At 35.0% G+C, this 14,953-nt stretch overlaps 3 protein-coding genes across 5 annotated transcripts; 1 reads left to right on the forward strand and 2 right to left on the reverse strand.

The window, feature by feature from the left end:
- The first annotated feature begins 2,412 nt into the window (after positions 1–2,412).
- Positions 2,413–4,623, forward strand: LOC111201495 (repressor of RNA polymerase III transcription MAF1 homolog). Of its 2 annotated transcripts, none has more exons than XM_022693573.2 (11): positions 2,413–2,492; positions 2,698–2,757; positions 2,829–2,899; positions 2,985–3,034; positions 3,131–3,204; positions 3,310–3,372; positions 3,697–3,784; positions 3,858–3,920; positions 3,990–4,069; positions 4,152–4,223; positions 4,302–4,623. In XM_022693573.2, the coding sequence occupies exons 2-11, from the start codon at positions 2,726–2,728 to the stop codon at positions 4,381–4,383; spliced, it is 675 nt and encodes a 224-aa protein (XP_022549294.1). In that variant the 5' UTR covers positions 2,413–2,492; positions 2,698–2,725; the 3' UTR covers positions 4,384–4,623. The 2 variants fall into 2 exon arrangements, with proteins under 2 accessions (XP_022549294.1, XP_048598319.1); XM_048742362.1 differs by having other exon boundaries at positions 2,446–2,481.
- On the reverse strand, positions 3,953–7,372 carry LOC106372311 (putative pentatricopeptide repeat-containing protein At5g13230, mitochondrial). The gene is given in 2 exon segments (XM_013812493.3): positions 3,953–6,993; positions 6,996–7,372. Coding segments are annotated over 2 exon segments (2,457 nt in total). The 5' UTR covers positions 7,141–7,372; the 3' UTR covers positions 3,953–4,681.
- Positions 7,373–11,634: 4,262 nt separating this feature from the next.
- On the reverse strand, positions 11,635–14,842 carry LOC111198027 (protein TIFY 9). 2 transcript variants are annotated; one of them, XM_022693575.2, is made up of 5 exons: positions 14,603–14,842; positions 14,338–14,503; positions 14,069–14,228; positions 13,715–13,772; positions 11,635–11,914 (listed from the first exon to the last, which is right to left on the reverse strand). In XM_022693575.2, the coding sequence occupies exons 1-5, from the start codon at positions 14,712–14,714 to the stop codon at positions 11,910–11,912; spliced, it is 501 nt and encodes a 166-aa protein (XP_022549296.1). In that variant the 5' UTR covers positions 14,715–14,842; the 3' UTR covers positions 11,635–11,909. The 2 variants fall into 2 exon arrangements, with proteins under 2 accessions (XP_022549296.1, XP_022549295.1); XM_022693574.2 differs by having other exon boundaries at positions 14,014–14,228.
- Between the last annotated feature and the right edge of the window lie 111 nt (positions 14,843–14,953).

The raw sequence follows: 14,953 nt of genomic DNA on the forward strand, positions 1-14,953 counted from the left end.
ATTGAAGCAAACTCAAACTTTATTATAGAGTGACTTTATTTTAGAATAAAAATATAAAAAACCATTGGAGATGGTCTTATATATTATTTATATCTTAGTTTAATTCCCAATGTGGAGTTTATATTTTCACATAAAGACTTAACAGTCTTTTACACCTCAGTTTACTTTGAATATTTCCGTTCTTGCAAGTTTGCACGTTCAATCATTCTATTTTGCTGAAGTCATGTCACACAGTTACGTTCAACCATGAGACTTACGGATAGTTTTTTCTTAAAGATACATTTAAATGTCAACAGTAATTTGTGCATGGTCAATAAACAAAAGCGTACTACATCAAGAACACATACATACATGCACAGGGGGAGATAGTCAGCTTTGGGTGGAAAAGAGGAAGTGAAAAGATTCAGAGGCGTGGCCTCTGGCTAGTGACATTGCATAGGGCATGAAATGACTTAGGCTTTGAATCAACCGCAAAAAGTTTATATCCCTTTTGTCTTTCAGAAAAAAACTTATACTGATACCAATTTTTTTTCTTACAATACCAAAAAGTAGAATTATGTAAATTTGTTTGAGCTAGGGTGAGTACATAAACAATAACACTTGCTTCAATCTAACTTTTGTATGGTTTGTTTATAAATTGCTTGGGTGAGTTCATAAACAGTAACTTTCGAACGTAAAAGATATTGCTCTATTTTTTTCGAATGCGAATATTTTGTTGTTTAATGTATAAATATGGGCATGCATATTGGAAGAAAGGTGCCTTTAGGCAGGCCTATCGGGACAAGTAAATACTGAGGCATATAGTGAAGTGAGTGGGAAGAGTTATCATTCCGATGTTGTAAAAGAAACATAACTTTCTCTCTCTTTCTGCATTGCATGTCCCCTTTATCTACAACCACCTCTTCCTCTTCACGTCTTAACGAATATTCTCCTTTACAATTTTTATACATTGATACACTGATTCATGTGCATATATATAGAATATTATCATCATCTCTCTCGTTCAATGGTCAAATCAAATTTCTGCATCAACTTCTCTTTCTTGATTCCAAGTATTTTCTTGTTCTTTTGAGTTGCGGCCCACGCGGGATTCTCGTTTTTCTATTCATGTAGACATAAACAAACTCCACTAAACCAAGTATTCAATTTCTGGCATAAACTATAGCTAATTGCAATATTTTCTATTTCTATCTTGTTATTACATATGCTGAGCCTGACATATATATATATATATATATATATATTATGAATGGTGACTATTAGCCTAAATAAGCTAAGAATCAAATTAGATTAAAAAAAAAGATGTAATTACAAAGGTGGCTAAGTCATGAAAATGGATTAAAAAAACACTGACACGATATTAAAATGAAATAAAAACTGAAAGCATGCATACATATGTTGTGCTAATAAGATGGCACACTTAATAATAACAACATTGATATAATATATATACACACTGTCATGTCTTCCAAATGTTTTGGGGGCATGCGACATATATAGCTTTGTTTCTTTCTAAATTGAATTGTCTTTCGTACATACATCACTTTTACATACAAATAGTGTGTATATATACAAGTCGAGAGAATATTTGGAAGACATAAAAATACAAGAAACGAACTAAAAACACAAAACCATAAGCTAAATTTACAATTCGTGGATTGCTGTATCGCATCGAGCCTATCACAGACACTGTCCTTCCAGGATTGCAATCATGATCATCTGCCACAGCCATCCTATTTTAAAATGTGCTACATTCTCTTGCTTTAACGGTCCACATTATTTTACACTCTCCTCCCAAAAAAATGTTAAAAGGCATGTGTATGTAGTAAGCCTTGGTGTTGGTAAATGGGTTTGGGCTGCAACATGGGCTCAACTGAAATTATAAGCCCATTTTAAACCGGAACACGAGGTTATAAATGCTAGCCTTTAAGTTGTTTTCTTGCTTCTAAGAAGGACCACCACAATTAAAGCCTCCTACTGTATGTCATCATTCAAGTCATCAGCCTTAATACATGTAATGTAATACTCATGGTTTAGCTTGCAGTTTGGTACGAATTTGCTCCTTTCACGCACGTTAAAAAATATAATTGAGGTTTATCAATAAGTTAAACTTGTCGACCTCAATTAAGGCCATCGTTATCAAGAAAGTTGTCCTTGGTTGGATACCAACAAACAAAAAACAATTAAAAATCATTTAGACGCAAAGTAAACATGATATCGTGGCACCTATTTAATTTTAATATTACAACCAAAAAGGCTATTTAACAATATAATAAAAAAACCAAAGTTGAACGGCCCATGAAACATCATTAAACGGCACGCAGTCCAGTTCTTTGAAACTCAGACGCTAGGTTGTCCAATCACAGACCAAAGCATATCCGCATCTGCACGTGCGAGGATTCCTAGCGAGATATATAGAGATACCTATAGAATACAATACACACAAGTTCGTCTTCATTTCCGCAAAAACCGTTGAAAGAGGTTCGGTTCAGGTTCGTTTCTCTTGTCAATTTTTTTTTTTTTTTTGCGATAATTCAATTATCCTTGCCGCTCATTTTTTTTCAGGTTCTACGGTCTGATTATATGAATTGTGATTCTATTTTCGGATAGTATAAATGTTTCATTTTCAAACCCTTAGATCTGAGAATTGCGTGATGAAATTTGATTAATCTAACCTGCTCTCTTAAAAATTGTTAGGTTGTCTTTTGTTTATCGTATCTTCACCATGAAGTTTCTGGAGTACACCAACCTTGACAGGTTAATTTGAGTTTTTTTTTTGGTTAATTATGAGAATTTTAGTTGTTCCTCTAAAAGGGTTTTGATTGCAGATTGAATGTGTTTATGGGCCATCTAAATCTTGGAGAAAGAACTATCAAAGGTTGCCTTGAAGCTTATTCTTGTAAGGACATGTTCTTGTTCTTCTGTGTCAAAAGATATATCTTGTAATCTTACAAAGAAAATAATATAATTTTTTTTTTTGATAGGTAAACATGCTGGAACTGATAAAAGATTGTCTCTTAGTTTGGAGAATGAGGTATTATTACAATCAACCATGTGTTTTGGTCTTAATCATTGAATGTGTACAGCTGCTGCTTGTTGACCTTATTTTTTTATTGTTTCTTGAAATCAGATGCTGGATTATCTTGGGAAATCTTCTGACACTGACTCATCTTCACCTGTTGATCTCTTGTTAAGCAGATCAAGGTAAGGAATCAATGTTACACAGCTTTTTTTTTTTACCTTTCTTTTATATATATAAAAAATGTATATATCTTCTTTACATAATATATTGTATTGCTTATTCCACAGTCGAAAAGCTTTGATCTACTTGGTTCTTACACTGTATCAGATGTATCCGGACTACGATTTCAGGTAACTACATGTTTGTAAATCTTTTAAGGGAGGGGGGATTATATGGGTAATGTTCATTGTCAGCTTCTTGAGCGACATGGCAACCCGCTATATATAATCCCCCCCTTTTAAAATCAGTCTGGGAGTGTTGTCAGAAGGTTTGACCAACGGTTCATTGAACTGTTGCTAGTTGAGAGTTCAATTCTCTCCATTTCCCCAAAAATGCTAAACTAAAACCGGTTGTGTGAAAAAGTTCGAATCAAGTGTCTGATTGAACATGAAAGAGTCCATCTATGTGTATAACTCTATCACTACTGCATTGTTGTTTTTATATTTTGTTTTCAGCGCTGTGAAAGCACATCAGTTTTTCTCGGAGGAGAGCTGGGACACGTTTACTCAGATTTTCAACAACTATATGTTTGAAGCTTCTAAGGTATTTCCAAGTCTGGTAGATGGAGATTTTTTTATCAATTGTATCATATGGATTCTCTAATCTGTTTTATTAGGAATGGACTGCGAGGAATGAGGATGGTTCCCTGCTTGAGGCAATTTACGAGGCTCTTGACGAGGTAAGTACACTGTAATAAGAGCTAGGCAAGAGTAATGGGAAAGAACTAAATCATACAAATGTGATACAGGTTGTGAAACTAGCTGAATGTGAGATATATGTTTACAACCCGAATCCTAATGCTGATCCTTTCCTCGAAGAAGGAGCAATGTGAGTTACAACAACTTTCCTTTTTTTTCTCTAACTAAAAGGCTGTTTCCTTATCCTTTTTCTCCTGGTGGGTCAAATCCAGATGGTCTTTCTGTTTCTTATTCTACAACCGAAAACTGAAGCGTGTTGCAGGGTTTCGTTTCTGCTGCATAAGGTGAGATTGATTATATAGTTGTCTGTCTCTTTTACTCTCCTTAAAAAGTCTTACCAATTCTAAAAATGCTTGTTGCAGTAACCTGGCAAGTGATGCGTTTCTCGCCGACACACCTCCATATGGAGAGGATGAAGACATCTTTGCCGACATGGATATGTGAACTCTCTCTCTATCTTCAAGTTGAGCTGCACAGTCTGTAGAAATTCTGTATATCATCGTTGTTAGATGTTATGCTCTCTAGTCTCTAGGCTTGTGAATCCAAGTCCCAAGGTTAAGCTCTTCGCTTTCCTTTATCCGTGTAGTTAACCTATTAAGTATACTCTGTACCTTGTCATGTCCAATAAGCTTATCAGACTTTGTTGTAATATCCCCTAAATAATGAGACAAAAAATGTTAAATTTGTTTTGATCAAAAAAAAAAAATGTTGAAATTTGTGTTTATATTCTGTCTCCTTCCATTCACCAGTAGTCACCGCAAGAGCAAACTCCATCATGAAAATGATGGAACCGGTTCATATCTCGGATGACAAGATCTCGCTTCACGATACTCGATATCACTTTCATAGCACTGTGGCAATCAGAGCATATCCGTAGATTCTTGATGATCAATATGCGGTTTCTTGATAACGGCATTCGAACGAGCCCAAACGCCAGAGCCAACCTCTCGCTGTGAAACCATAATCTCTTATCCTTCTCTTCATCATCCATATCGTGCAGGACGGCCTTCCTATCAGGAACATAGCCAGCTCGTTTTGCTTTCATGTTAAGCCATTCCAGCATCCCGTTTATGAGCTTCATATCCGGATGATGCGATAACCTTCCCACACTGAAGTAATGCACGTCTCCTTGATGTTCTATCCAACTTAAGCCAGGTTCCTTCTTTACACCTCTCTCCTTCATGCTTCTCCTAACGGAGGCAACGTTTGCCCATTCCTTTGCACCTGCGTACATGTTTGATAACAGAACATACGTCGCCTCATCCATTGGATCGATCTTTAGTATTTCCTCTGCTGCTCTCCTTGCAAAATCCACATTGTTCTGATCGATCGAGGCGCTGAGCATTGCCCGCCAGATCATAACGCTAGGCTCATATGGGATCCCTTCGATCAGCTTCATAGCCTTCTCGAGCTGCCCTGATCTTCCCAAAAGCCTGACCATGCACGTGTAATGTTCCAAACGTGGTTCAATACCATGATCTCGAATCATCGACTCAAAACATTCCACACCTTCGTCTATTAACCCTGCGTTGCTGCATCCGGAAAGAACACCAAGAAACGTCAACGCGTTTGGCTTGCAATCACTCTCCTTCATAACGTCGAAGATTCTCAATGCCTCTCTACTCAGCCCATGCGTGGAGTACCCTGAGATCAACGCGTTCCAAGAAGGTACGTCTTTGGTTTCTATCTCCTCGAACACGGACTGCGCGTCTTTGATATCACCACATTTTGCATACATATCTATCAATGAGTTGCTCACTGCTACTTTCTCGGCATTGTTAGTTTTTATCGCCAGGCCATGAACTTGGGCGCCTAGCTCCATGCTTGCCAAAGAAGCACAAACTCCAATAGCACTTGAGCAAGTTACTTCAGTTACAGATACCTGGTTCCTGAGGGCTTCACGAAACAAGCTTAAAGCTTCTTCTGCCTCATCTAGATTCGCATACCCGACAATGATCGTGTTCCAGCTCACCTCGTTCCTATTTGATAACTCAGCAAATAACTTCACAGCGGTATCCATTTTCTCACATTTGGCGTATACATCGATAAGAGCATTTGAGACATAGACATCCAAATCGAACCCACCTTTCACCACAAGACCATGAAGCTGCTTTCCTAAGCCATGATACTTCCCGATGGCACACGCATTCAAGATACTGGTGAAAGTAAACTCGTTGGGAACAACGAAAGCTTTCCTCATTCGGATAAACAGATCAACCGCCTCGTCACAAAACCCGTTCTGGCCAAAACGAGCAATCATAAGACTCCAAGGCACCACATCACTCGTCGGCACCTCACTGAATACTTTGAGAGCATCAGACATGTCTCCAAGCTGCGTATACAACTGAAGCAAACCAATACCTACACGAGGATCCAACTCATAACACGTTTTCAAGATTCTCCCATGAACACTCTTGGCATAACCAAACGCGCCTAGCCCAATGCTAGCCTTTAAAGCACAAGCAAAAGTGTAGTTGTTAGGCATGAAACCCTCCATCCCCATACGAGAAAGAAGCTCAAGAGAATCCTCCAAGAACCCATTCTCCACATAGCAAGATACAATCCCAGCCCAAGCAACAACGTCCTTTCTCAAAATCCCCTCAAAAACACTTCTCGCACTATCAACAACCCCACAGACGGCGTAAGCATTGATAAGCGCAGCTCCGACGAAAGCATTGGAGGTGAAACCGAGCTTAACTATAAAAGAATGCAACCACCAACCGATCTCAGCTTTGTCTGCTCTGACGAACCACTTCAAGAAGGAAGTGAACACGTGCGGATTAAGCTTATGACCTTCTCGATGCAGCCTGGTGTAAAGACCAACGGGATCTTCGCACGCGTTGGCTCGACTGAGAGTGACGTACGAGACGTGGTTTCTCTCAGGCATTTCGTCGAACAGGTTCGACGCATCTTTCGGGAAGCCTGTTTTGACGTAGGCGTCGAGGAGAATGTTTGAAGCGAAGAGGTCTAAGCGGATGCCTCGCTTGACGACGTCGCAGTGGATAGCCTTCGTTGAGATTGGGTCGTTTTGATCAATGCAGCGACGGAGTATTCGCCGTAAGTGTGAGAGTCTAAGCATGGGGCTATCGATTCCGACCATTCCAATGCAGACGCAGCGGTTCGAACGGAAAAGTAACATTGTCCAAAGCGTTTAAACCTGCGAATCTCCGACAAAGTAATTGCTCTAAGGAACCCGATCATGTGGATTTCGAGCTTCGAACTTCCGACCGGATCTTTGATTCCGATCACCGGCTAATTGAATCGAACCGCAGGTGAAAAGGTTTACATGTTAGAGACAAGACATGAGTTCTCATGTTAACACGTTTTCGTAAAGAGGATAAACATTATAGCCCATGAAAAAATGGCCCGGCCCAATTAATATCTTAGGGCGGCCCATGTGAACCGAGTTATTCGATAACCAGATTCAAACTAGGGCTTCAGGGAGTCGTTGCCTATAAAATAAAGATTTAGCTGGTTTAGCTTTGCAGACAGCGATCTCCATGTGCTTTGTTGTAGGCTACATATTTTTTGATTTGGTTAACTTCTGATTTTCAGAATGTAGTACTTTTTATTTTGATTTGAAAATCTATTGAAGGAATGGGAGCAGATGATGATTTTATTTGCACTACAACGGTGCTTCCGATTAACCATGCGGATTATATAAATCGAGCTTTTTAAAACTGATTCTCCCATTCTTCAATCTGTTTGTTGTGGAGATTTTATCACGCGGTTTAGTAGGTTGATTTTGTATTTTTAGCGATGTCAGTATAGAATGAACGGTTTTTATCAACATGTTCTGATTTTCTAGACTTGTTCAAAAAAATAAAAAAAATTCGCAGTTGTCATAGTACTACTAAGAGCATCTCCAACCCATCTCTATATTTGCCTATATCTCTATATTTGCCTCTAAACTCTATAATAGAGTAAAATCAGCTCCAACCCATCTCTATTTCTTCCCCTAAAATAGAGATTGCTATTTTTTCCTCTATATATAGGGGAAAAAATAGCATTCCTCTATAATAGAGGCAAACTTTTTTATTTACAAAGTAGTCCTCTAATTTCTTATGATTGTAACTAAAATACTTGTGTATGAAAGAAATACAATTCTTACATATAAAATCACACTTTTTTGTTTATATACTAATTATTAATTTTAATAACTGCTGTTATAATCAAAATAAAAATTATTATTATTTATTTAAAAGTCAATTATAATTTTAAAAAATATTATTTTATTTAAAAGTCAAAGACTTTTTATTTAAATATTAATCAATATAACATATTAAAACAATTTAATACTCTGGTAAATTACTACCGGATCCACAAAGATTGTTAAAATATTGCCCAAACGATGTTGATGGAGGAGGAATTTGTTGATTTTGTTGCTGGTGACTGCGCTTTTGTAAAATCCGTGCTTTCTCTGCTTGAAAATGTTCACGAAAATGTTCACCAACACCTGATGACGTTTCCACACTTCTTTACATTGGCAAAAAACGAGGCTTTCCGGGAATGCTTGGTAGCTTAGATTGCATGCATTGGAAGTGGAAGAATTGTCCTACTGCTTGGGCTGGACAATATGCCGGTCGTAGTGGATCACCTACTATAATTCTTAAAGCTGTGGCGGATTATGATCTTTGGATATGGCATGCATATTTTGGATTGCCGGAGACTAATAATGATATTAATGTGTTGGAGTCTTCTCACCTTTTCTCCAATCTCGCTCAAGGTATTGCTCCTCCTGTCCACTATGTCATTCAAGGTAAAGAATATAATATGGGTTATTACTTGGCCGATGGTATATATCCGAAATGGTCAACCATAGTGCAAACTATTCATGAGCCAGTAGGTCCAAAGAAAAAATATTTTGCAGCCCAACAAGAAGCATGTAGAAAAGATGTAGAACGTGCATTCGGAGTTTTACAATCACGTTTTGCGATTGTGAAAGGACCGGTACGTTTTTGGAAAAAAAAAGTACTACATGATATAATGACTACATGTATAATTTTACATAATATGATTATTGAGGATGAGCGTGATCTCGATGCACCGATTGGAATTGGAAGAGAAGCTCCACCTCCGGAAGTCCAAATACCGGATAATGAAGATAACCGATTCCAAGAGTTTCTAAGTCGATTCAGAAAAATCAAAGATAAAGAAGCTCATTTCTCACTTCGGAATGCATTAATTGATCATTTATGGGAAAAATTTAGTAATAATGATTGTTAGATAATGGTACTTTGTTTTAATTTTTTGTTGTCTAATGTCTTTTTGTAATAAAATGTTTCATTTAAATAATATTGCAATTTTATGAAAAAAATTCAAAAAGTATAATGAATGGGTTAATTTTCAACATCTACAAGTTAGAGGTGTAAAATGTAAAATAAAAAAAAGAATCTTTCAAGAATATTCCTTTTTAGAGGAAAAAATAGAGGAATACATTGGAGAGAAACTCACCTCTATTATAGAGTTCCTCTATTATAGAGGAAAAAATAGAGAAATACATTGGAGATGGTCTAAGAATCTTTCTCTGTTTTAAATCTTTGTCTGAAACTGATGTGAATCAAAAGTACGGTTCTGCAATAAATGACATGTTTTCCCAACTGTTACTGTGTGATTTAATGAAGATTCTGATTGGTTACTCGATAATTTTTGTATTGGTGGTAATGACATTTGATTTGGAATAAATACGTCTTTATGGATGTTTTTTTTTGTAACTAAAAAGGGGATGTTGTGGACTGACTTTGGTGTATAGGCAAAATAAATATTAATAATTGAATCTTCTATTTTAGCTTCAAAGACTTGTTCTGATATTAACGATGGAACTATTAATAAGTTGGAAAATTTGTTTGTTCCAAAAAAAAAAAAAAAAGTTGGAAAATTTGTTTTTTAAGAGCAAAAAAATGATAACTATGTCTATTTACACTAATCTTGTATACTTTATGTCCTATTAGACTAATTATTTTCAAAATAACAATAATACCCTTAAATTTATAATTTTTAAATATAATAAATAATGAATTCGTTTTTTTCTTGTTTTTTTTAAAAAATTCGATTTTTTTTAAAAAAAATATGAAAGTGAATATTCCCAAATATTTTGTTTCTATATTTTTAGTAACTGATTTCTTATCCGTATAATACATCTAATCTGAAGAAATCGGTTTATACAGGTTTTTTGAATAATAGTAATGTATAGATTTTGATTTCTACATGTTTTAGATTTACAGTAAATCTGTAGAAGTCGGTTTCTACGTGTTTTAGATTTATACTAATGTGTAGATTTTGAATTCTAAAGATTTTAGATCGGTAGGTTAAGCGTGGAATGTGTATTCTAAATATTTTTAGAATACTTTTATTTATGTAGATCACATATTCTAAACATTGTAGATTTAATGAAAAAAGTTGATTTCGTTTTCTATTTCGTAGAATGTCATTTCTACTTTAATTAGAACATAATCTGAAATTTATAATTTAAACATTTTTAGAACTAAAAAAATACCACTAAGTTCATATAGATATTTTATCAATAGTTATCATTTTTCCAAAAAAAATTGTTTGTAAAACTATTTATTAAATTTATTTTCAAAGATATTAAAGGGTATTATAGACAAAACTTGCACAAAATATATATTAATCTAAAAAGACATAGTTATCATTTTTTGGTCTAAAAAAACAATTTTCCCTAATAAGTTTACTAGCTTAATTTGCCAAGAGATGTCATAATCTATTTTTAAATAGTGTTCACCTAAATCAATAGTAATAGCCTTCTAAATTGTTAAGCAATAAACCAATTTTAGTGTTGTTGTACGTTCAGCTGATTGTATCAATATAAGTAAAATTGTAAATTATCAGTCAGATTCGAATTATAATTAAGATGTATTTTCTTTTCAGTGTAAGGGAGAGATTACGTTGATTTTCTGTATTCAAATGACAAACAAATCAAAACCATAATCGGTAGCTGCATATTAGACTAATTAGTTTGGCTTTTAAGCTGGTGTTTGGAAGATGTCAACACTTATTAACGTCGTAGGGCTGAAACCTATAAACCCATCCTCCTCTTTAACAGCTATGCCAATTAATGTGTTCTTGTGAAACCCATTATTTCGAATATGCAAACTACCATACATGTAATGACAATAGATGATCATGATTTTAAGTTTCAAATATTTAATTAGGGTTATAGCGATGAATCTGTCTAATCATAAATAACCTAGACGTAAGATTTTTTAGTTTCAATTGTAACATGGCAACATTAAGTTGGTGGTGCGCCGTATACTAATCGCTATTGTTTCTTTAATCCGGACACGCCATGCTTTGTTAATGCTAGTGATGGATACTATTCAATGGAAGTGGTATTAGTTAAAATGGCACGCAAAGTACGCTAACTTTATCCGTCTATTTATTTTTCTTTCCAGTTAAACAGTTCCACCAAACTCGTGCTAAGACTACGACTTTTAAAACATTAAAAAGTCACGTTAGTCGGCAAGACACGGCCATAATACTAAAATGAACTAATTCTCACGTGTTTCTTGAACTAATTTCCATTAGAATACACGACAAAACTAACAATATATATTCAGATACGTTAAGTTTAAAATGGGCGATGGTCACATTTCTTTTTAATACGTAAACGAAGCTTCATGAGAAGCCAAGAGACGTGGTCATTTTCTTTTCCAAATACTTAAATTCCAACAAAAGTAGGGGGAAATATATAAGAAATATACTTATACCATAGCGCATAGCGTCAATGAACATTAAAAACAATAAACATTTAACAAAATAGCAACATATGCTCTTATATTACATACTAATCTGCGAAAGATAGGGGATTCCAAAAGATTGAGGAGAAGCCAAATGCGAAACGAACATCGATGTCTTGGATGGTTACATGACCATTTGGTTTCGTGTCCCAATCAAAAAAGGAGATAAGGGCTTTGTTTAGGCCGATGTCGGAAAGTAAGGAGATGTTGATACTACTCTGCAAACACACAAAAGAAAAAAGGAAAAAAAAAAGTGAAAACGCGTTTCATAGTAACAGTTACAGTAAGTTACAGAGAACACGTCAAACAAAAGTTTTAATTTTCTTTCGACTTTTTATCATCACTGATGATAAATCGAATCATTTTGTCAGAGATCACCTTGTCGGAAGTCAACACGTTTTTGCAGCTTCATAATAATCTACGCTTTCATTTTAATTTACGTAGTATCTACGTATACGTAGAACCAGAAGCATGTGCTTTGTGAACTACCAGAAGCATGTGCTTTGTTGAACTATCACAGGGCCGTCTTTTTGCACGTGCAAGTGGAGCGGTTGAACAGGGTCCAAAATTTTAGAGGGTTCATAATTTTTTATATTTTAGTAATAATATAAATATAAAATCATATATTTATAAAAAAATTACATAGCTATATGTAAATTTAATTTTCGTTTTTATTAATTACAAATTTTATTTTGTTAACATAACCAACAAAAAGGCAATAAATTAGGAAGTAATTAGCATTTATATCAATTATAAATTTTGGAAAGTAAAAAAAAATAGCTGTTGGTGTTTGTTTTAATATACAATGTAAGTTTAGAAAGTTAATATTCTAATTTGATTATGTTTAGGAAAATATTATTAATTAGTGATTATAAATATGGATAGAAATATATAATTTTTTCACCAAGTTTACCTTCAGTTGATGAGATCTCAACAAGTTTACCTTCAGTTGTTCCACAATCTAGTGAGGAATTATTTAGGATTGAGTATTTTTTATGCATAGTTGATCAAGCAATTACTTCACTTACTAAAACGTGTTATTCAAAGAAAAAGAAAATTTGATGAGATCTCAACAAGTTTACCTTCAGTTGTTCCACAATCTAGTGATGAATTATTTAGGATTGAGTATTTTTTATGCATAGTTGATCAAGCAATTACTTCACTTACTAAAAGGTTTGAACAATATCAAGAGTATGAAAAGATTTTTGGTTTTTTATTTAACCCTGAAAAATGGTTTTCTTTAGATGATATGACTTTAAATAATTATTGTAGTAGTTTTGCAAATGCTTTTAAAAAAGGTGAGAATTTTGACGTTAGTGGAGATGAATTGTTTATAGAATTAAAATTACTTAGAGAAGTTATGCCAAAAGAGATAGTTTATCCTATTGATATTTTGAATTATTTGATGCGTGCTAATTGTTTTCCAAGTGCTATTGTTGCTTATAGAATTTTACTAACTATTCCTGTAACTGTTGCATCTGCAGAGAGAAGTTTTTCGAAACTAAAATTGTTGAAGTCATATCTGCGGACAACGATGATACAAGAAAGGTTAAATGGGCTAGCGATGATTGCAATTGAAAACGATATTTTGGAGAAAATCAAGTTTAATGATTTGGTCGATGATTTTGCATCAAAAAAAGCTAGAAGAATAGCGTTATTTAGATGAAAAAATTAGATTGGTATATCTATTTTACATTATAACAATATTTTGTCATAAAATATTTTAGGTTATAAAAAAGGGCCTTATTTTTTTTTTTTGAACAAGGTCTCTCTAAAGTTTGAGACGGCCCTGAACTATCAGAAGCATGTGGTTTGTTGAACTACGAGAAGCATGTCTAAAAGTTGCATTAGGCACGAGACCTAACGACTTTATTTTTTGCCAAATGAGACCTAATTTCTTTTCATGGGTTTAAATGAAATATTTTTAAAATAAATGTAAAAGGTCGACGCAGAGAACGAAAAAAAAACTTTTATTTTGTTTTTGGGTTTAATATCTCGGATGGTAGGAGAACAATTACCTCTCCTTGCGCTTCTCAAGAAACCTTTGCAGTGACTTCCTCCTTGCGATGGGAAGATCTGAACACACACACAAACCCATTTTAAGTTAGGTGTCAAAAATAAATACAGTTAACAAATGGTGAATCGGTCCGGTCCATGATTTCTGTCGATTCTTACTAACTTGGTTAAATGTTGGTAAGGGTAACCACAAACTCTTTTCATATCACACGGTTACACTTCTACATGCAACTAATATCTAGTAATATTCTACAAGAGTCAAAGCACTGGGTGACTGATCATTGTTAATGTTTCTACTAACCTCCATCTATATTCTGGCCAAAGAGCTTTGTTCTTAAGGTGGTCGGAGGAATTACCGAGAGATCTTTCTCCATAGATTTGTCTTTCTTTGGTGATGTTTCCATGGCCACCTTCATAATGTCCTCAGCTTTGTTAGGAGACACTTGGAAAACTGAGACGGTCCCATTGTAGAAAATTGTCATAGGTACAGTTCCAGAGACAAGTTCTGTACTGGGCCTGAGGAGATGTTTTATAACAAAAATTCAAATATATTTAGTTTGCTTCTTGTTGCCCAAAATGGCAAAAAAGTTAAAATAATACTTAACAAAGAAAACAAGAAAATAACCTGGTGAGAGGGGCATGGACCGGAGAAATCAGGATCCGTTGATGATCTTCCTTTGGAGTAGACGGAACCGATAGAGATCTGGTCGAGGTATCGGAAGGGTTAGCACCAGTAGCTAACAGCGATTTGATAATCTCCGGATCCATCTTAGAAATCGCACCTTGAATTTCTGCATGAAAAATATTCCCAGATAAAGATCGTTTAGGACCACACAAAAAAAAGTTAAAGAAGAGAAAAGAAAGAAAGAAAAAAAGTACAACGGCCGAACCTCGGAAACTACGACCGCGGTCAAGAAGTTTCTTGAACTTAGGCTTAGGACCGTTGTTGGTCTGCTTCTTCTCAAGACCGAAGAAGTCAAGCTCTGTGGTAACCTTAGACATGTTTGGTTCTTATTTCACGTTGAAGCAGAGAGATAAAGAAAGAGAGAGAGAGGAGAGAGATATGAAGGAGATGATGTTTTTTTAAGATGAAGACGCGCGAGAAGAAGTAATGATAAAAAATGATTTTTCATGTGAGTTTAAAAAGAATTTAATAAAGTGTACCTGTCTAATATAACGCACGAGGTTCATGCCGTGTCATTATTTATGGCACAGATGGGCAACTCTAACTCATCCACTTT

Source organism: Brassica napus, chromosome A10, assembly GCF_020379485.1.
Source record: "Brassica napus cultivar Da-Ae chromosome A10, Da-Ae, whole genome shotgun sequence".
In the NCBI taxonomy this organism is placed as follows: domain Eukaryota; kingdom Viridiplantae; phylum Streptophyta; class Magnoliopsida; order Brassicales; family Brassicaceae; genus Brassica; species Brassica napus.